Raw genomic sequence first — 16,336 nt, forward strand, 5'->3', positions numbered from 1 at the left:
AATCTGCATCTGGTTCCTTTACATGCCGGCCAGACAGTCTCTTCCTGTCCAAATGGGCGGCTCTTGGCCAGAACAAGCTATAATGTGCATACAATACATTAAACTACTGCTTACTCAAAATGGGTTTTCTCTCAGCCATTAGGCTCTTTCAAATGTGATTAAACATAAAGAGCAAGACTGCTTTTTCCTTTATCTTTATTGTTCTACTCAATATCACCTTTCAGGTTCTGAGTACTTAAAGGGATAGTTCATCCAAAAATGAAAATTTGATGTTTATCTGCTTACCCCCAGGGCATCCAAGATGTAGGTGACTTTGTTTCTTCAGCAGAACACAAACGAAGATTTTTAACTCAAACCTTTGCAGTCTGTCAGTCATATAATGAAAGTGAATGGGAATCACGGCTTTGAGAGTAAAAAAAACATACACAAACAAAACCAAATTAAACCCTGCGGCTCGTGACGATACATTGATGTGTAAAGACACGAAACGATCGGTCTGTGCAAGAAACTGTGCAAGAAACTAAACACCACCTATCTCTCAAATGGACCATTGACACTCTATCTACAATCTCAATTAGGAGTGTCAATGGTCCATTTGAGAGATAGGTGGCGGTAATGCACTTATAAGTCTGCAATCCGCCGTAAAGCAAGACGACGACGACGACGACGCGTCGGCTGTTGAGAACGCGCTCAGGACGCGCTCAGGATAGTTCGGACATTGCGGTGAATCAGAGGTAAAAAAAACGATATAAATACTGTTCAGTTTCTTGCACAGACCGATCGTTTCATGTCTTTACACATCAATGTATCGTCAAGAGCCGCAGGGTTTAATTTGGTTTTGTTTGTGTATGTTTTTTTGACTCTCAAAGCCGTGATTCCCATTCACTTCCATTATATGACTGACAGACTGCAACGGTTTGAGTTAAAAATCTTCGTTTGTGTTCTACTGAAGAAACAAAGTCACCTACATCTTGGATGCCCTGGGGGTAAGCAGATAAACATCAAATTTTCATTTTGGGGTGAACTATCCCTTTAAGTCCATGGACTGCTGAAAATATATCGGAGCAAAACCAACATTACACTTGCATGATGAATCAGAAAATAACTTGTGAATTCATCACAAAGCTAGTATGTTCGTGATCAGCAAACCAAAACAAAAAACACCACTTTACAATATACTCTGAAGGGAAAAAGAAAAAAGAAGAAGAAAGGCAGGTTGCTGCAAGTTCACATCTGCATTGTGAAAGTGAGGGCCAATGAGAGAAGACTGAGAGATATAATACAAAGGGGAGCTGAGAAAAGCTGCGTGGCTTTGGTGGGTACTTACAATCCCTTTTAGCCAACATCATCCACAGTCCTTGGGTGGCTGGGTTACACAAGTACATCAACAATCTCAGCGTGTCTAAAGTATTCACACAACGTGGCACGCTCATCGGGCGCCACCAACACAACTCTGTTGCTTCACACGTTAAGCCACAAAGAACATCAAACTTGGGAAAAATAAAATATATATATATGAATTTATATATATTTATCTCTATATATTCTATATTCTCTGAAACAGCAGGATTAAAAAAGCTTTTGACAACCAATCAAGTGATAACCTGCAAAACGAAGCCGAGTCGAGTCCGAGGTTCTACCTAAAGGTCAGTCAGCGCACATGAGGAGGGAGGGAAGGTGCAAAAAGCCAACAAGCTTCAATCCTTTCCACGCAGGTTATGTAGTAATGAAGCAATTCTTTAAAACACGATCCACACGCATTCATCAGTCAAATGTATCCTCAATTAAACCCAGTGATGATCCATAACCCCATACCAGGGGCTGCAGTGGTCTCACATAGCCAAGTTTATTAACTGTATCCTGGGCTCAGGGCATCTGGCATTGACAAACCTCTTTTCCGACTTGAAAAGGCACCACAGCACGTACATGGGTCCATCCCGCAAAACATCCTCGGTTTCAAAATTAACACCACAAAAAAAGTGAGAAAAACAGTTTTTTATTGTATGATGTGTATTTTGTTATTTTCGTGTTTGAGTTTGTTTTTAAAACTGGAACTCCATTCTTTCCCTCACATATTAGAAAAAAAAGTGTTTGTAATGCTTTTGGTTGTACTGTGTTTCCATTGTGTTGTGACTCTTGAAATACTGTCCGTTGAATCTCTTGGTTTCACTGGAACAAAAGAAACATGACTGATGTCTTGTGTAGAAAAGGTGCTTTCCTCAGGCGGGATGACTACCACGGGTCCTCAAGGTCAGCACCACTCTGCAGAGAAACACCACACAGAGAAGACCATCAGCTAAATGATTATACACTACTGGTCAAATGTTTGCTTTGATTTTTTAAATAAATTAATGTTTTTATTAACAATGATGCATTAATTGTTTAAATGAGACAGGTAAAACCAATGTTACAAAATATTTCTATCTCAAATAAATGCTGTTTTTTTTTTACTTTCTATTCAAACAATCAATAAAAATAAAATATAATAATATTATTATACAGTATATTATAATATTACAGCACAACTGTTTTCAACATTGATAATAATAAATGTTTCTTGAGCAGCAAATCAGCATTTTAACATGATTTCCAAAGGATCATTGGCTTCTGAAAATTAGGCTTTACATCACAGGAATAAATTGCATTATAAATACATTAAAATAGAAAACTATTTTAAATGTTAATACTTTGCAATATTATTATTTTTGTTGTATTTTGATCAAATAAATGCAGCCATACTAAACTCGACAGTTTAATTATCTAAAATGGGTTAAATCCTTTTTATATAATATACATTGTTTCAGCATGTACAAACAATTATTCAGCAACGTATAAGATCTCTCAACTGAGTATGTGAATGTCTATCAAGTCTTAAACTAAACTACTTTAATGAAATAATGTACTTTACACATTTAAAAGAATCCAATTTTCATTTTAATTGAACAAGTCCACCCAACCTCCTGTCTCCAAAATTCTGTAGAGTAGCTACCAGTGACAGTTTAAGCAAAAAATGTATATAGAACTTAAACAAAAAGAAAGCAAGCATCACAAAAACATATTACAATTGCCCCTGGTCTCCCATACTCCATTACAGCTAACCATTACAGTGATTACTGAACCTTGAAACCAGAATTGTGCCGTTCTTGTTTCTCTGTCTAATATTTTATTTGCAGAAGTAGAACTGTGATTTCATCTCTGATTTAATCATTTCTTCACATGAGATCAAAGAATTAACTGTTGTACAAGGCACAGGCATGATTCAGAGAAGGAATAGCAATGGGATCATCAGATTTGCATTTCTGATCTGATGTTTTTTCCTCTACTATTATTTCCTGCTCTCACTTCCAAGCAGCCAAAGTTACACATCTGCATCACAGACAAAAAAAGATCCATGTGCAAAGCATCAACATGAAAGATTATGGAAAAATTGATCCGAACCCCTGTAAAATGACTGATTAGAGATTAGCGAGTAATATTTTTGGTCCATAATATGATTACTTTCCAAGGACACATCTAGGTAAGCCATTTCTTGACACAGAACATACTGTACACGAGCAGGACTTGAAATGGAAGCCAAGTTAAACAAGTCATCTGCATTCATTGACAGGAACACTGTTGCTTTGGTAATGTAAAACACAAATAAATAAGAGACTTATCTACAGGGCTTGAATATTTAACAGGTATAATATAATATAACTATACTTTGACAGTTTGGTCACACTGCAAACCGCATAAAACAAACATGGATAGCCACAAACCAGCAGTTAAATAAATGGAAAATTCCCTCTACTGCTGCTTTCATAAGGTCAGTACATATGGGGTAGATTAGGTGAGCTTCTGCCGCTATGTTCAAACAAACTCAAGTCACTCTTTCTGCAGAAAACATTAGTATCAATTAGTAATCGACTTACCAAATAAAACAGCTGTGCTGCATTAATCAAAGGGTGAACACATACATCATTAGTTCTGTTAATGTGTAGCATCCTCTTAATGTGCCTCAAATATGTTTATTCTTGATATGAATACAATCCTTGGTTTATAACTATATATAGCTATAGGTTATAGCTATATAACTGCAAACTGTACATCTGGCTGTGAAAAACATGTTATGGTACTTTAAAAATGAATTATTGACAAAAGGAGGGGTGGACAGAGTATAAAGCTTACTAAACACTGTCACTGGCTATCACTGAAAGACACAAGGATCTAGTCTACTCCTCACAACAAGCCAACAAAACATCACTCACTGATGAGGCCTAGGGATGTCAAAAGTACCAAGTTGATACTAAAATTTTAATAATATAAATGTAAATATAAATATAACTGCTATTATGTTTGCTAAAATTAATCAAACCACAGTATTGACATGGGAAAAAAAAGTTCTTAATTAGTTTCTTTATTAAATGTTAAATTAAATAATTACTTGGAAAATCTACACTGTCTTTGAGCTATACTTGAAAGTGACCAAACTATTTAAAAGTTTGGGGTTGGTAAGACTTTGTAATGTCTCATACTCGCCAAAGCTGCAATTATTTGATTAAAAATACAGTAAAAACAGCCAAATTGTGAAATATTACTACTAATTTAATATATTTTAAAATGTGATGTATTGCTGTGATGCAAAGCTGAATTTTCAGCAGCCACTACTACAGTTACATGATCCTTCAGAAATCATTCTAATATGCTGATTTGCTGTTCAAGAAACATTTCTGATTATTATCAATGTTGAAAACAGTTGTGCAGCTTAATATTTTTGTGGAAACTGTGATATATTTTTATATTCTTAGTAGAACAAAGTTCACAAAAACTGCATTTATTTGAAATAGAAAACGTTTGTAACATTATAAATGTCTTTAGTGTCACATTAAATTACATAAGTAATAAAAAGTATAAAAGCAAGGAAAGCATAGTTTCTTTAAAACAGATCTTACTGACCCCAAACATTCCAGTTCCATTGTTTCAATTTAATTTGTTAATATATTAAGTTTTTTTTTTCTTTAGTATTTTTACTTAAATTAGTTTTGCTTTGGTATCAAAAGTGGTATCAAGAATCCTGAAATCTCTCTGGCATTGGTATCAACTACTGGCATTCTGGTATCATGACAACCCTAATAAGGAGAGTCCAAGAGCTTAGAGAACCACCATCTCTTTCTCTCATTCACACACATCAGATATCTCTTGGATGTCCAGTAGGGGAGAGGGGAACACTTGGATCAAAACTCCAGCTTTGTCCAACTGGTGTCCAGACCAACACATGAGAATGTGTCACACTAACCAAACATACAAAACTGACACATTCTTCTGAGCCTCACACACACACACAAACGTTTATGTTCGTGGGTACAACAACAAGACAGGTAACCAAATGCAGGCTTTACAACATGCAAACCCTAGTGCAGTTTTGCCAGATCACATGTTGAGCAGTGACATCATCATCATCATGAGACATGGCTGAAGAGTTCATAATAGCATAAAAAGCTAATTAAATAACATTCTTGTGTGCTCGCTAACCAAGTCTGATTGGTCATGCTTACAGGCTGATAGATCTCAGCTCATCTCCTTGATGGAATGCATTAGGAGTGTTTGTGATGTGGTGATCTCAACCGCTGTGCTTTGGGGCAGAGGATCATTTGAATGAGCTCATTACAGCTGTGATTTGAGCAGGATGTTTTACTCTCAGCAGTAAATAAATGAGCAAAGTAGGCGAGTGGGATGGAGAGAGCAACACTCGGAGTGAGAAAGTAACAACAAGTGACTCTGGGTTGATGGATATTAATACCAGGTATAAATGGGTCGAGTGAGCGAGGTGCAAAACAAGGCAACGTCTCATGATGCGATGAGTCCAACAGGTCAAGGGGAAGTTAACATTTCTACATTTTTATGGTAAGACCAGGGGCTAAATGTATTGCTGTCGTCATACCAGGAGGTTCTAGACCTTTAAAAAGCCAGACTCTATTCATACTCACACCATCCTCTTCTCTTTGGGGGTTCAACCGGTTGTACACTGCTTCAACAACACTGTGCCTGCGGAGAAATACAACAGCCATCCTATTAAAAAATAAATATTTTTTGGGGGTGAAGTGGTGTAGAGGTTATAAAGCCAAGCTGGATTCTGGGTCAAGTGTACTTGGGACTAAACCTGCAAACTCTGTGTTAGCATTCCATATTCTTACATATTAGGCATGTTAACATGTTTGTGCAGGTGTGAACCTCTGTGTGGTTTGTAACCGTGATATTTACTTACTTGCTGGCAAGGCCGCCCCCTGGTGGGAGATTGGGGATGCTTTCTTGGGACAGGCTGCTCATGACATGCGCCAGCTCAGGCACACCTTCTTCCCCTGCTTTCTCAATGAGCTCTGATTAGGAAACAGAAAGGATAAACCACAGATTAAAGCTAAATACGTATTTGACTGCTGCATTTAATGGAACACTACAATGTATGCAAGACAACTTTGTGTATATGTGAACTATTGTATGTGTATGAAGAAATTAGCAATGTATTACGGGTACTAGTGTAGAGCATTGGTGTTAGCTAGTATTATATTAAAAAAAGAGAAATGGGAGATAAAGACATAAAGACATAAGAAAGAAAAAAACAACAGAGACACTGAGAGGCAAGAGTGATACTCTAGAAGGAAAGCCTGTGGCCCAGTTGGGCTGCTCTGGGCCGCTCCGGGCCTGTTGCCAGTTAGATGTTCAGCCAGCACATTCCTCACCAGAGCAGCAGTGCCGACGACTCCCTCAGGCCCTCTCAGCACCCAGCCAAACATTACAACAACGTTAACCCTACCTTTGCCCAAAGCTCAAGGCCAAGAGTTTACATAACCCCCAGAACTCCATAAAACCAACAACCACTAGCCAGAATATGTCCAATGTACAATACAGCAAGGAAAGGCCAATGTGAAAAAAAGTAAAAAGAAACCGTGTCAGGCTATCGAGAGGTATTAAACTAGGAAGAGAGAAAGATTAAAGGGGTGGAGACAGGATAGCATGTTCCAGACCAGAACAGAAAAAGTGTGAAGGAAGGGGTCATTTTCTGAATTTGATTCAGTAATTCTTTTTTAACTATTTCTTTTTGAATTTGACTGCACTGGTTGCACTGTATGTTTGTTTTTCCACAAATGCATGCAGCAAATCAAAAGAAAAAGGTTTCTCGTCATTGCTTATATATGGATTGAGGATTGCTGCAGGAAAGTGGTGCAGGAAACACTGAAATAGGGAATCTTTTTGATAAATTATAAAAATAATATTTTTATTTTTAAGGGTATTTACTACACAGAGCCGTAGTTCACTGACATGCTCCGCAATATCGTGTTCATTATCGCAGGCGATACAACTACAGCTCTGTGTAGTAAATGCCGCTCCATCTGAAAGCAGGTGATGGAGATTTACTACTAATCACAGAACCGGCTTTACTGACGAGATGCGCATGATAATCGCATTATTCGATTATTTGCACAGCCCTAATATATATATATATAAGTAGTGTGAAGTCTGATCTTTGAGAAAATATAAAGGGTCACTAACTTCGTCAATTCTTTCACTGCTTTTTTTTTTTACATTTTTACTAGGGCTGGGTTTTGACACAAATTTCACGATTCGATTCGATTCTCATTTACAAGCTTGCGATTCGATTCGATTCCCGATTCGATTCAATATTGATTATTTTGGATATATATCAGGTACAGTACATGCTAAATTTTCTAAAGGAAGAAAATCTCTCAACTAATGCTGTAAAATATACACGAGAGTCAGTTGGTACTACATTACTATAATATTGAAGGTTAAAATTGACTGATTTGTTAAAATTACACTAAATGAAGTTTTTAAAATAATAAAGTTACAATTACATAATATTTCTTCTTCAATTTTTGTTTTTTTTTAAATATAAACAAAATGATGGCTGTCATAAAAACTTGATGGATTTATTCAAACAAATTAAACATTGACGTGCGCCGCGTCTGTTGAACTGAGGCGCTACAGCGATCTGTCACTCCACATTAAACAGCACCAAAACGGCATTTATTGTTTGAATACTGCAATACAATGGACAGAATTTGAAATCTGAGACTTTGTTTCATATTAAATGTACCAAAGCACAATGCTTATTGCTATATATTGGATGGGAAGTGCCCTTCAACGTTCTGTCCATTAACTGAAAACAGGCTAGACTAATCGATTCTTGGGATTTAAGAATCGATATTGTTCCGTAAAAATGATAATCGATTAATATCGAGATATCAATATTTTACCCAGCCCTAATTTTTACTGAACTCTACCATAAATTTGTCCTATGGTGTGACACAGCAAAAATTAAGAAGAAAAAAAATCTTAATACATAAATAGCATGAGAGAGATTTATCTTCTTTGTTAGCCACTTATTTTCATATAGTGCTATTTAATATGAAATGAAAATTAACAATTTTTCACCCCATGACTTGGACAATTTCAAGATAAACTTTGACAAGAAGACAAACTTTTCATTTTGAACTTTGAACTTTCATCCGTTCAAAACAGCTGAAAATTATACCATTTTAAGTTAAGTGATATTTGTATGTCCCCTATTGCAATACTCAACTGTTTTTTTTTTAAAGATATTTTGAGATAAAAATAAATCTGTGGTTCTTTTATGTCTGTCACACCATAGGACATTACATCACACTAAAGGACAGAAATGGCAGTTTTTTTTAATTATTTCTATTTAATTTTGAACGTCAAAGGAGAAAGAAAGTTTAATTTTGATAAAACCATATCAACATGTTTTTTAAACAAAACAAAAAATAATTTATCATCAACAAAATTCAGTCTCTTAGTCAATCAGTATGTTACTGAAACTCTTCTAGCTCCCCCGCTGCATGTGTGGCACAGCTAAATATGATTGATATTCAAACTATATTCATTAAGATGTGAATGGATTTTTAAAACTATATGGCTACTCTTTTTAAGGCATCATTTTGATTATTTTTACTTTCTGCATTGTTCTCTTAGGATCTCCTCCTTTCTGTGTGGATCCCTGTTCATTTTCTGTCTATATTTCCATGTCCTCTCTCTTCCACTAATTTCTCTCCCTCAATTATTTCTGTCTCAAAAACAAAGTATCACATTTTATACTTATTTTCATGACACTTTATAACAGTACAAGTTTTCTGTAAAAACATCAGAAAATAGTTTAATTAATGTAATTGTTGCATTTAAGAACACTGAAAATTATCAATAAAGAATAAAAAGGAGTTAAATAAATCTTTTTAATTAATAAAGCATTTTAATTATTTAAAATGCTTTTTAAAGAGACCTTGTCCTCTGGTGTGACATCTTTGTCCTGTGGTGTGACAGTACAGGCGTCGCACCGGAGGACATTTTCTGTCACACCATAGGACGTTTCAGCCTTTTTCTGTCAATTAATGACCTTGCTATTCCACACTAACCTGTCATTAGTGGTAAGCAAGACACATTTGCATAATTTTCCATGATTATGTAGTTTAACATGCAGTTTTTAATTAAAAAATATAATTTAGGGGTGTCACACCAAAGGACAATAAAACGTAACACTTTTGTAGTGGTTCCAAAAAAGTTAAATATTTGAACAATTCTGAGATGAAAATTGACCATGTGCACATGTCATGGGCTTCACAGGGGGCTTCAGTAACACGACCATGAAAGATGTCCTTCAACTAATTAAAGTTTTCTCTGGAATTGGCCGATTTAAAATCAGGAAATGGTGTCACACCAGAGGACATGGTTTTCAGAGACAAAATGTATTAAGTTCCTACACTTTCAAAAATACATGGATGAAAAAAATGATTGCCATTTACTAAAATAGACACTTGTATATATAGGAACTTTTATTAACAAAATTAATAAAAATAAACCATGCAATATGCCTAATATAAAATAACAAATAATTTACCAAAAGTTTAAATAGGTATAGGCAAGGCTACAAAACTGAAAATCAGCAAACACTGAGGAACCAAATTAATAAGAAATGCAAAACGAATAAGAAAGTTTGGCGGCACGGCATAAAATTTTAAATAAAATAAATTACACAAAGTTTAAATAAAGTAAAAATCAGCAAAAACTGTGGAAACAATGGAGGTATTTATTAACATGTTTTTCTTTTTAATTTATAAATGTTGTAATTTATTGAACCATGCTTGAGACAGTCACACCGTGACAGTCACATAGGACAATTTTGGCTCGACTAATCGATTCTTGGGATTTAAGAATCGATATTAAATTTTTTGGACAATTTTGAGATTTGGCTCAAAAATTAAAAAAACCGAATAACACTGCAGCTTTTATAACAACAGGTCCATGTAGGACAAATATTGCCAAACAGGTGCTTTTCATCTGACTCCTGCTCCTGATCTGGGATGTGACTGTTGTTCGGCACGTTCCATTGAGCAGTCGCGTTCAGTTTTTAATCGTAGTGTCTGTTCTCTAACTGAACTGAATGATTTTTATTACTATAAAAAAAATCAAAACGACAGTGTGGGGGGTGGGGCGGTGCCACGGTGGGCAAGTGACGTAACTGGTGTTGCGGCTTAACAACGGTATCACCCTCAACACCGACTTTCGCAGCAAGCCTACTCCGATATCAAATATAAAGATTACACTAATAATGTTAGTCTTGTTTTTAATTGGACCACTATGTTCAATATATCAGCGATTGCTTGAATACTTGTTACTGCAAAACAACTCGCAACACCATTTACTTCATTTGTGTCTTTATTACATTTTTTTTACTTGTTCTATTGCATGCAAGAATGTAGATATAATTTAATCAGATGAATGAATGCTCCCAAACCTATGGTGGACAAACTAGGCATCATGTGGTGGGCCAACAAACTCTTCTATTTCTCACCTTCCACATGAGACTCGAGGTACTTGTCCAACTCAGCATCTCTCTTTACCGCTTCTTCTGACACCTGGGGTGCATTTGGCAAACAGACTAACACAATGCTCATATTATCTCGACTTCCCTGATGGAGAAAAAGAAAGAAGAAAGAAGGATACTATCTCACCTGAGGACAAAACAATCATGCTATGTAAAAAGCGGTCACAGATGTTAGGAGTAAGGAACTGTACCTTATGTAGACAGGTATCCACAACCTCATTGCACACTCTCTCCAGGTTATCCGTCACCTCTAGCCTCGATCGCACAAAGGCACATAGCTCCTCGTTGCTCATCACATCCCAAATACCGTCACACGCCAGCACCACGAATTCATCCTCCGCATCTGACCGAGCGATTTCGAATACTTCAGGCTCCGGTGACACGAGCTGCTCTGTGGGGCCCTTGCCCTCTACACACTTGTAGTCATAGTCACCCAGTGCTCGGGATACAGCCAGCGATCCATTAACCCTCTGGATCATCACAGAGCCACCTGCGTTCTGTATACGCTCCTTCTCCCGTGGGTTGCAGGGCTTATGGTCCAGCGTGGAGAAGCAGACATGAGCATTGCGGCAGAGAAGGGCCCGCGAGTCCCCGCAGTTAATGAAGTACAGATGTTCTGGAGAGAGCAGCACAGCCACCGCGGTGGAGCCACTGCGGTCCATGCCGTTTCGCAGGTCTGTGAAGCTGCGCATGTGTTCGTCGATCCTCAGGAAGCCGGCGCGGACACCCCTCTTCACAGCTTCTATGGCTGGCGTCTCAGGTGCCGGAGCTCCAGCCTTCCGCAGTTCATCTGCTGACCCCGCGGCGACGATATGTTCCAACAGGTGTTTGGCGCTATAGTTTGCAACACGCGAGCCAGCATGCCCGTCGTAGACGGCGAAGAAGGACCAGTCATCCAAGCCGTGTGGCAGGCCTACGGCTGCTGTGTGCGCATCCTCCATCTCCACCCTCCATCCCTGCATGCTGCTGAGGCCAAAGCGCAGGCCGTTCCCTTCCCCGTGTGCATTGTATTTCTCTGTTTTGGGCTTATCTAAAAACGCCCCCATGCCTCAGCCACGTTCTGCAGAGACAGAGAAACAACAAGAAACGTTGAAGACATGGAAAGTGGGTTTGCAACACACAAAAAAAAACAAACATAATTTAAAAGCTTCATTTAAACCTAAAAATATATGATCACTGCAGCTTAAATGCATATAAGCTAACATTAAGCATCCTCTCTCACTCGATCAGTGCTGTAAAGGCACACCAAGAGCTGCTTTAGACATTTAGATTAGAATTAGAGGGGAAAAAACCCAGCACATACGGTCCAAAAATGCCCACTGCGGAGTGAACACAAATGTGGAAGGTTTAGTCTTAGTGCTCAATAGACGGATTTCTATTAACAACAAACTTTGAGTGAAATAAACATGTAGAAATTCTTGGCCCTTTAGCCATAGAGTGGGCGTAGCTTCTGAAAATCAACAAACTGCAGCCCAGATAATCCAATTGCCTGTGTAGGGCTGCTTTACTGCTATAGCAGTGTATCCTGCACTGCTATTCAAGTGTTAGCCACCGAAAAATATATATTACACGGCTCTATGAGAACAGTGTAGTGCTGCTTCATTGCTGAGGTGAATCAAACTGCTGATGAATCAAATTCTGCAGTCAAATATTTTTGTAAATTTTACCCGTGGCTGTTTTTCAAATGTACATAAAAGATTTAAAATAAAACATTCAAGTCTCCCAGTCATTGACTTTTACTAAAATTATGTAATTTACAATCCAATGTTGTTAAAAATTATTTACATAAAACCAGATAAAAAAAAACAGGTCATTTATACCTATAAGCGCCAGTGGGTCAAATTTACCCACCTATATAATGCATGTATTTTCACGCTGTCATTTTCTTGCCGCTTATGTTTTAACAATGTACATTGCTAGGCAACGCCTTTCACTCACTGATTTAGCAGTTATCAGTTTCATAAAGTCAAAATGACTAAAAAAAGGCGATTTATGGAAGGTAGGTATTGGAAACACTAAATGCCATGAGTGATGGAGAGTCAGTTATGCGTCCTGGGTCGGCTCAGCATCTGACAGTGATCTCATATTTACATGTTTTAGCCTCACGTTACTCTAAGTGGTCAAACTTTGGTTTAATTATAACATTTTTGTCTTGCCATATCGTTTATTGTTCGCTACTGTGTTGCCATTCTAGTCTGGCCGTTTCCTGAAGAAGAAGAAAAACGATCTATATGATGTAATGAAGAATACCATTTTTGGATTACCCAAAGTTTAATGGTGTTGTTAAGGATACTATCTCACCTGAGGACAAAACAATCATGCTATGTAAAAAGCGGTCACAGATGTTAGGAGTAAGGAACTGTACCTTATGTAGACAGGTATCCACAACCTCATTGCACACTCTCTCCAGGTTATCCGTCACCTCTAGCCTCGATCGCACAAAGGCACATAGCTCCTCGTTGCTCATCACATCCCAAATACCGTCACACGCCAGCACCACAAATTCATCCTCCGCATCTGACCGAGCAATTTCGAATACTTCAGGCTCCGGTGACACGAGCTGCTCTGTGGGGCCCTTGCCCTCTACACACTTGTAGTCATAGTCACCCAGTGCTCGGGATACAGCCAGCGATCCATTAACCCTCTGGATCATCACAGAGCCACCTGCGTTCTGTATACGCTCCTTCTCCCGTGGGTTGCAGGGCTTATGGTCCAGCGTGGAGAAGCAGACATGAGCATTGCGGCAGAGAAGGGCCCGCGAGTCCCCGCAGTTAATGAAGTACAGATGTTCTGGAGAGAGCAGCACAGCCACCGCGGTGGAGCCACTGCGGTCCATGCCGTTTCGCAGGTCTGTGAAGCTGCGCATGTGTTCATCAATCCTCAGGAAGCCGGCGCGGATACCCCTCTTCACCGCTTCTATGGCTGGTGTCTCGGGTGCCGGAGTTCCAGCCTTCCGCAGTTCATCTGCTGACCCCGCGGCGACGATATGTTCCAACAGGTGTTTGGCGCTATAGTTTGCAACACGCGAGCCAGCATGCCCGTCGTAGACGGCGAAGAAGGACCAGTCATCCAAGCCGTGTGGCAGGCCTACGGCTGCTGTGTGCGCATCCTCCATCTCCACCCTCCATCCCTGCATGCTGCTGAGGCCAAAGCGCAGGCCGTTCCCTTCCCCGTGTGCATTGTATTTCTCTGTTTTGGGCTTATCTAAAAACGCCCCCATGCCTCAGCCACGTTCTGCAGAGACAGAGAAACAACAAGAAACGTTGAAGACATGGAAAGTGGGTTTGCAACACACAAAAAAAAACAAACATAATTTAAAAGCTTCATTTAAACCTAAAAATATATGATCACTGCAGCTTAAATGCATATAAGCTAACATTAAGCATCCTCTCTCACTCGATCAGTGCTGTAAAGGCACACCAAGAGCTGCTTTAGACATTTAGATTAGAATTAGAGGGGAAAAAACCCAGCACATACGGTCCAAAAATGCCCACTGCGGAGTGAACACAAATGTGGAAGGTTTAGTCTTAGTGCTCAATAGACGGATTTCTATTAACAACAAACTTTGAGTGAAATAAACATGTAGAAATTCTTGGCCCTTTAGCCATAGAGTGGGCGTAGCTTCTGAAAATCAACAAACTGCAGCCCAGATAATCCAATTGCCTGTGTAGGGCTGCTTTACTGCTATAGCAGTGTATCCTGCACTGCTATTCAAGTGTTAGCCACCGAAAAATATATATTACACGGCTCTATGAGAACAGTGTAGTGCTGCTTCATTGCTGAGGTGAATCAAACTGCTGATGAATCAAATTCTGCAGTCAAATATTTTTGTAAATTTTACCCGTGGCTGTTTTTCAAATGTACATAAAAGATTTAAAATAAAACATTCAAGTCTCCCAGTCATTGACTTTCACTAAAATTATGTAATTTACAATCCAATGTTGTTAAAAATTATTTACATAAAACCAGATAAAAAAAAACAGGTCATTTATACCTATAAGCGCCAGTGGGTCAAATTTACCCACCTATATAATGCATGTATTTTCACGCTGTCATTTTCTTGCCGCTTATGTTTTAACAATGTACATTGCTAGGCAACGCCTTTCACTCACTGATTTAGCAGTTATCAGTTTCATAAAGTCAAAATGACTAAAAAAAGGCGATTTATGGAAGGTAGGTATTGGAAACACTAAATGCCATGAGTGATGGAGAGTCAGTTATGCGTCCTGGGTCGGCTCAGCATCTGATGACTCATCTGACAGTGATCCAAATATCATATTTACATGTTTTATCCTCACGTTACTCTAATTGGTCAAACTTTGGTTTAATTATTTAATTTTTGTTTTGCCATATCATTTATTGTTCGCTACTGTGTTGCTATTCTAGTCTGGCCATTTCCTGAAAATCCGATCTATATGACGTAATGAATAAAAAACATTTTTTTGATTACCCAAAGTTTAATGGTGTTGTTCTCTTATTCAAATTATAAATTATATAACAAAACAAATTAATAAATATTTCGGTGAAGCGGTACGCTTGAATTTGTTATCATCCTATGCAGTGTGGTGAATTATTATTGCTCATTATTGTCTATAGGCTATTTTAGTAATTGAAACACCATGGGTTATCTTAATATATTGATTAATGACATTGTATTATAATATTACACCACCCAAATATTTAGGCTACTACCTTCTAATTTCCATTGTCAGTGCAGGCTTTTTTTTTTAGCTTAGGCTACTGACCGTTATGGATTAGTGTAGCCTGCATTAAAAAAGTCTTGAACATAAAACAACAGGATAAAAATATAGTTGATGACTAGACAATCATTTCATGACTCTAGACACTTCTTTGTGAAGACAGTGGCATAATACAGTGAAATCATATGATAACATACATCTAGAGCTGGGCGATAAAATAACGATAATTATCGCGATATACATTTCCTCAATAAAATAACAAGATTTCGATAAAAGTTCAATATAAATGTTTACGCAGCAAAAGTGAAAAAAAAACAGCGCTACTCATATTTGAACCGCGCCACACAGACAGTTCATCTGCGCAGCTCAAAGTTCAAACAGCAGCGCAGCATGAGTTCACAAAAGCAGATGCATTTTACTCGCTGATGAGTCTCGGTCACACGAGCACTAAACAGCGCTGAGAGATCCGGTGTGAAGCGCTTTAATACAGCAAAGAACACAAATCACTCAATGATATAAACTAGTTTAAAGGCAGATGAAACACTGTGAGCAACAATATTGTCAGAAGGCTTTTCAATCTACAAATTTGCCATCATTTACCATGGAATTACTGTAGTAACACTAACTGCACCATGGTATATTGTAGCAGAAATGTGGGATATTCATATCAAATTTCATATTAATATTATTAAAGGGATAGTTCACCCAAAAATGAAAATTTGATGTTTATCTGCTTACCCCC

General features: G+C 38.0%; 1 protein-coding gene across 2 annotated transcripts in view; it reads right to left on the minus strand.

Moving 5' to 3' along the window:
• Positions 1-979: 979 nt before the first annotated feature.
• The window catches only part of LOC107666482 (protein phosphatase 1B-like), a 42,133-nt gene continuing 26,776 nt past the window's right edge, over positions 980-16,336 (minus strand). Inside the window, exons 2-6 of one of the 2 annotated variants that reach the window (XM_016457836.1) lie at positions 13,260-14,128; positions 10,862-10,979; positions 6,245-6,356; positions 5,967-6,024; positions 980-2,262 (exon numbers count right to left, since the gene is read on the minus strand). In XM_016457836.1, coding sequence (XP_016313322.1) covers positions 2,233-2,262; positions 5,967-6,024; positions 6,245-6,356; positions 10,862-10,979; positions 13,260-14,114 — 1,173 coding nt within the window. In that variant the 5' untranslated portion in view covers positions 14,115-14,128 and the 3' untranslated portion in view covers positions 980-2,232. Of the gene's footprint in view, positions 2,263-5,966; positions 6,025-6,244; positions 6,357-10,861; positions 10,980-11,085; positions 11,957-13,259; positions 14,129-16,336 lie in introns of those variants that run through there. The other variant, XM_016457835.1, reaches the window with a different exon arrangement.

The sequence above is a fragment of the Sinocyclocheilus anshuiensis genome, unplaced genomic scaffold (genome assembly GCF_001515605.1).
Source record: "Sinocyclocheilus anshuiensis isolate Anshui unplaced genomic scaffold, SAMN03320099.WGS_v1.1 scaffold63, whole genome shotgun sequence".
In the NCBI taxonomy this organism is placed as follows: domain Eukaryota; kingdom Metazoa; phylum Chordata; class Actinopteri; order Cypriniformes; family Cyprinidae; genus Sinocyclocheilus; species Sinocyclocheilus anshuiensis.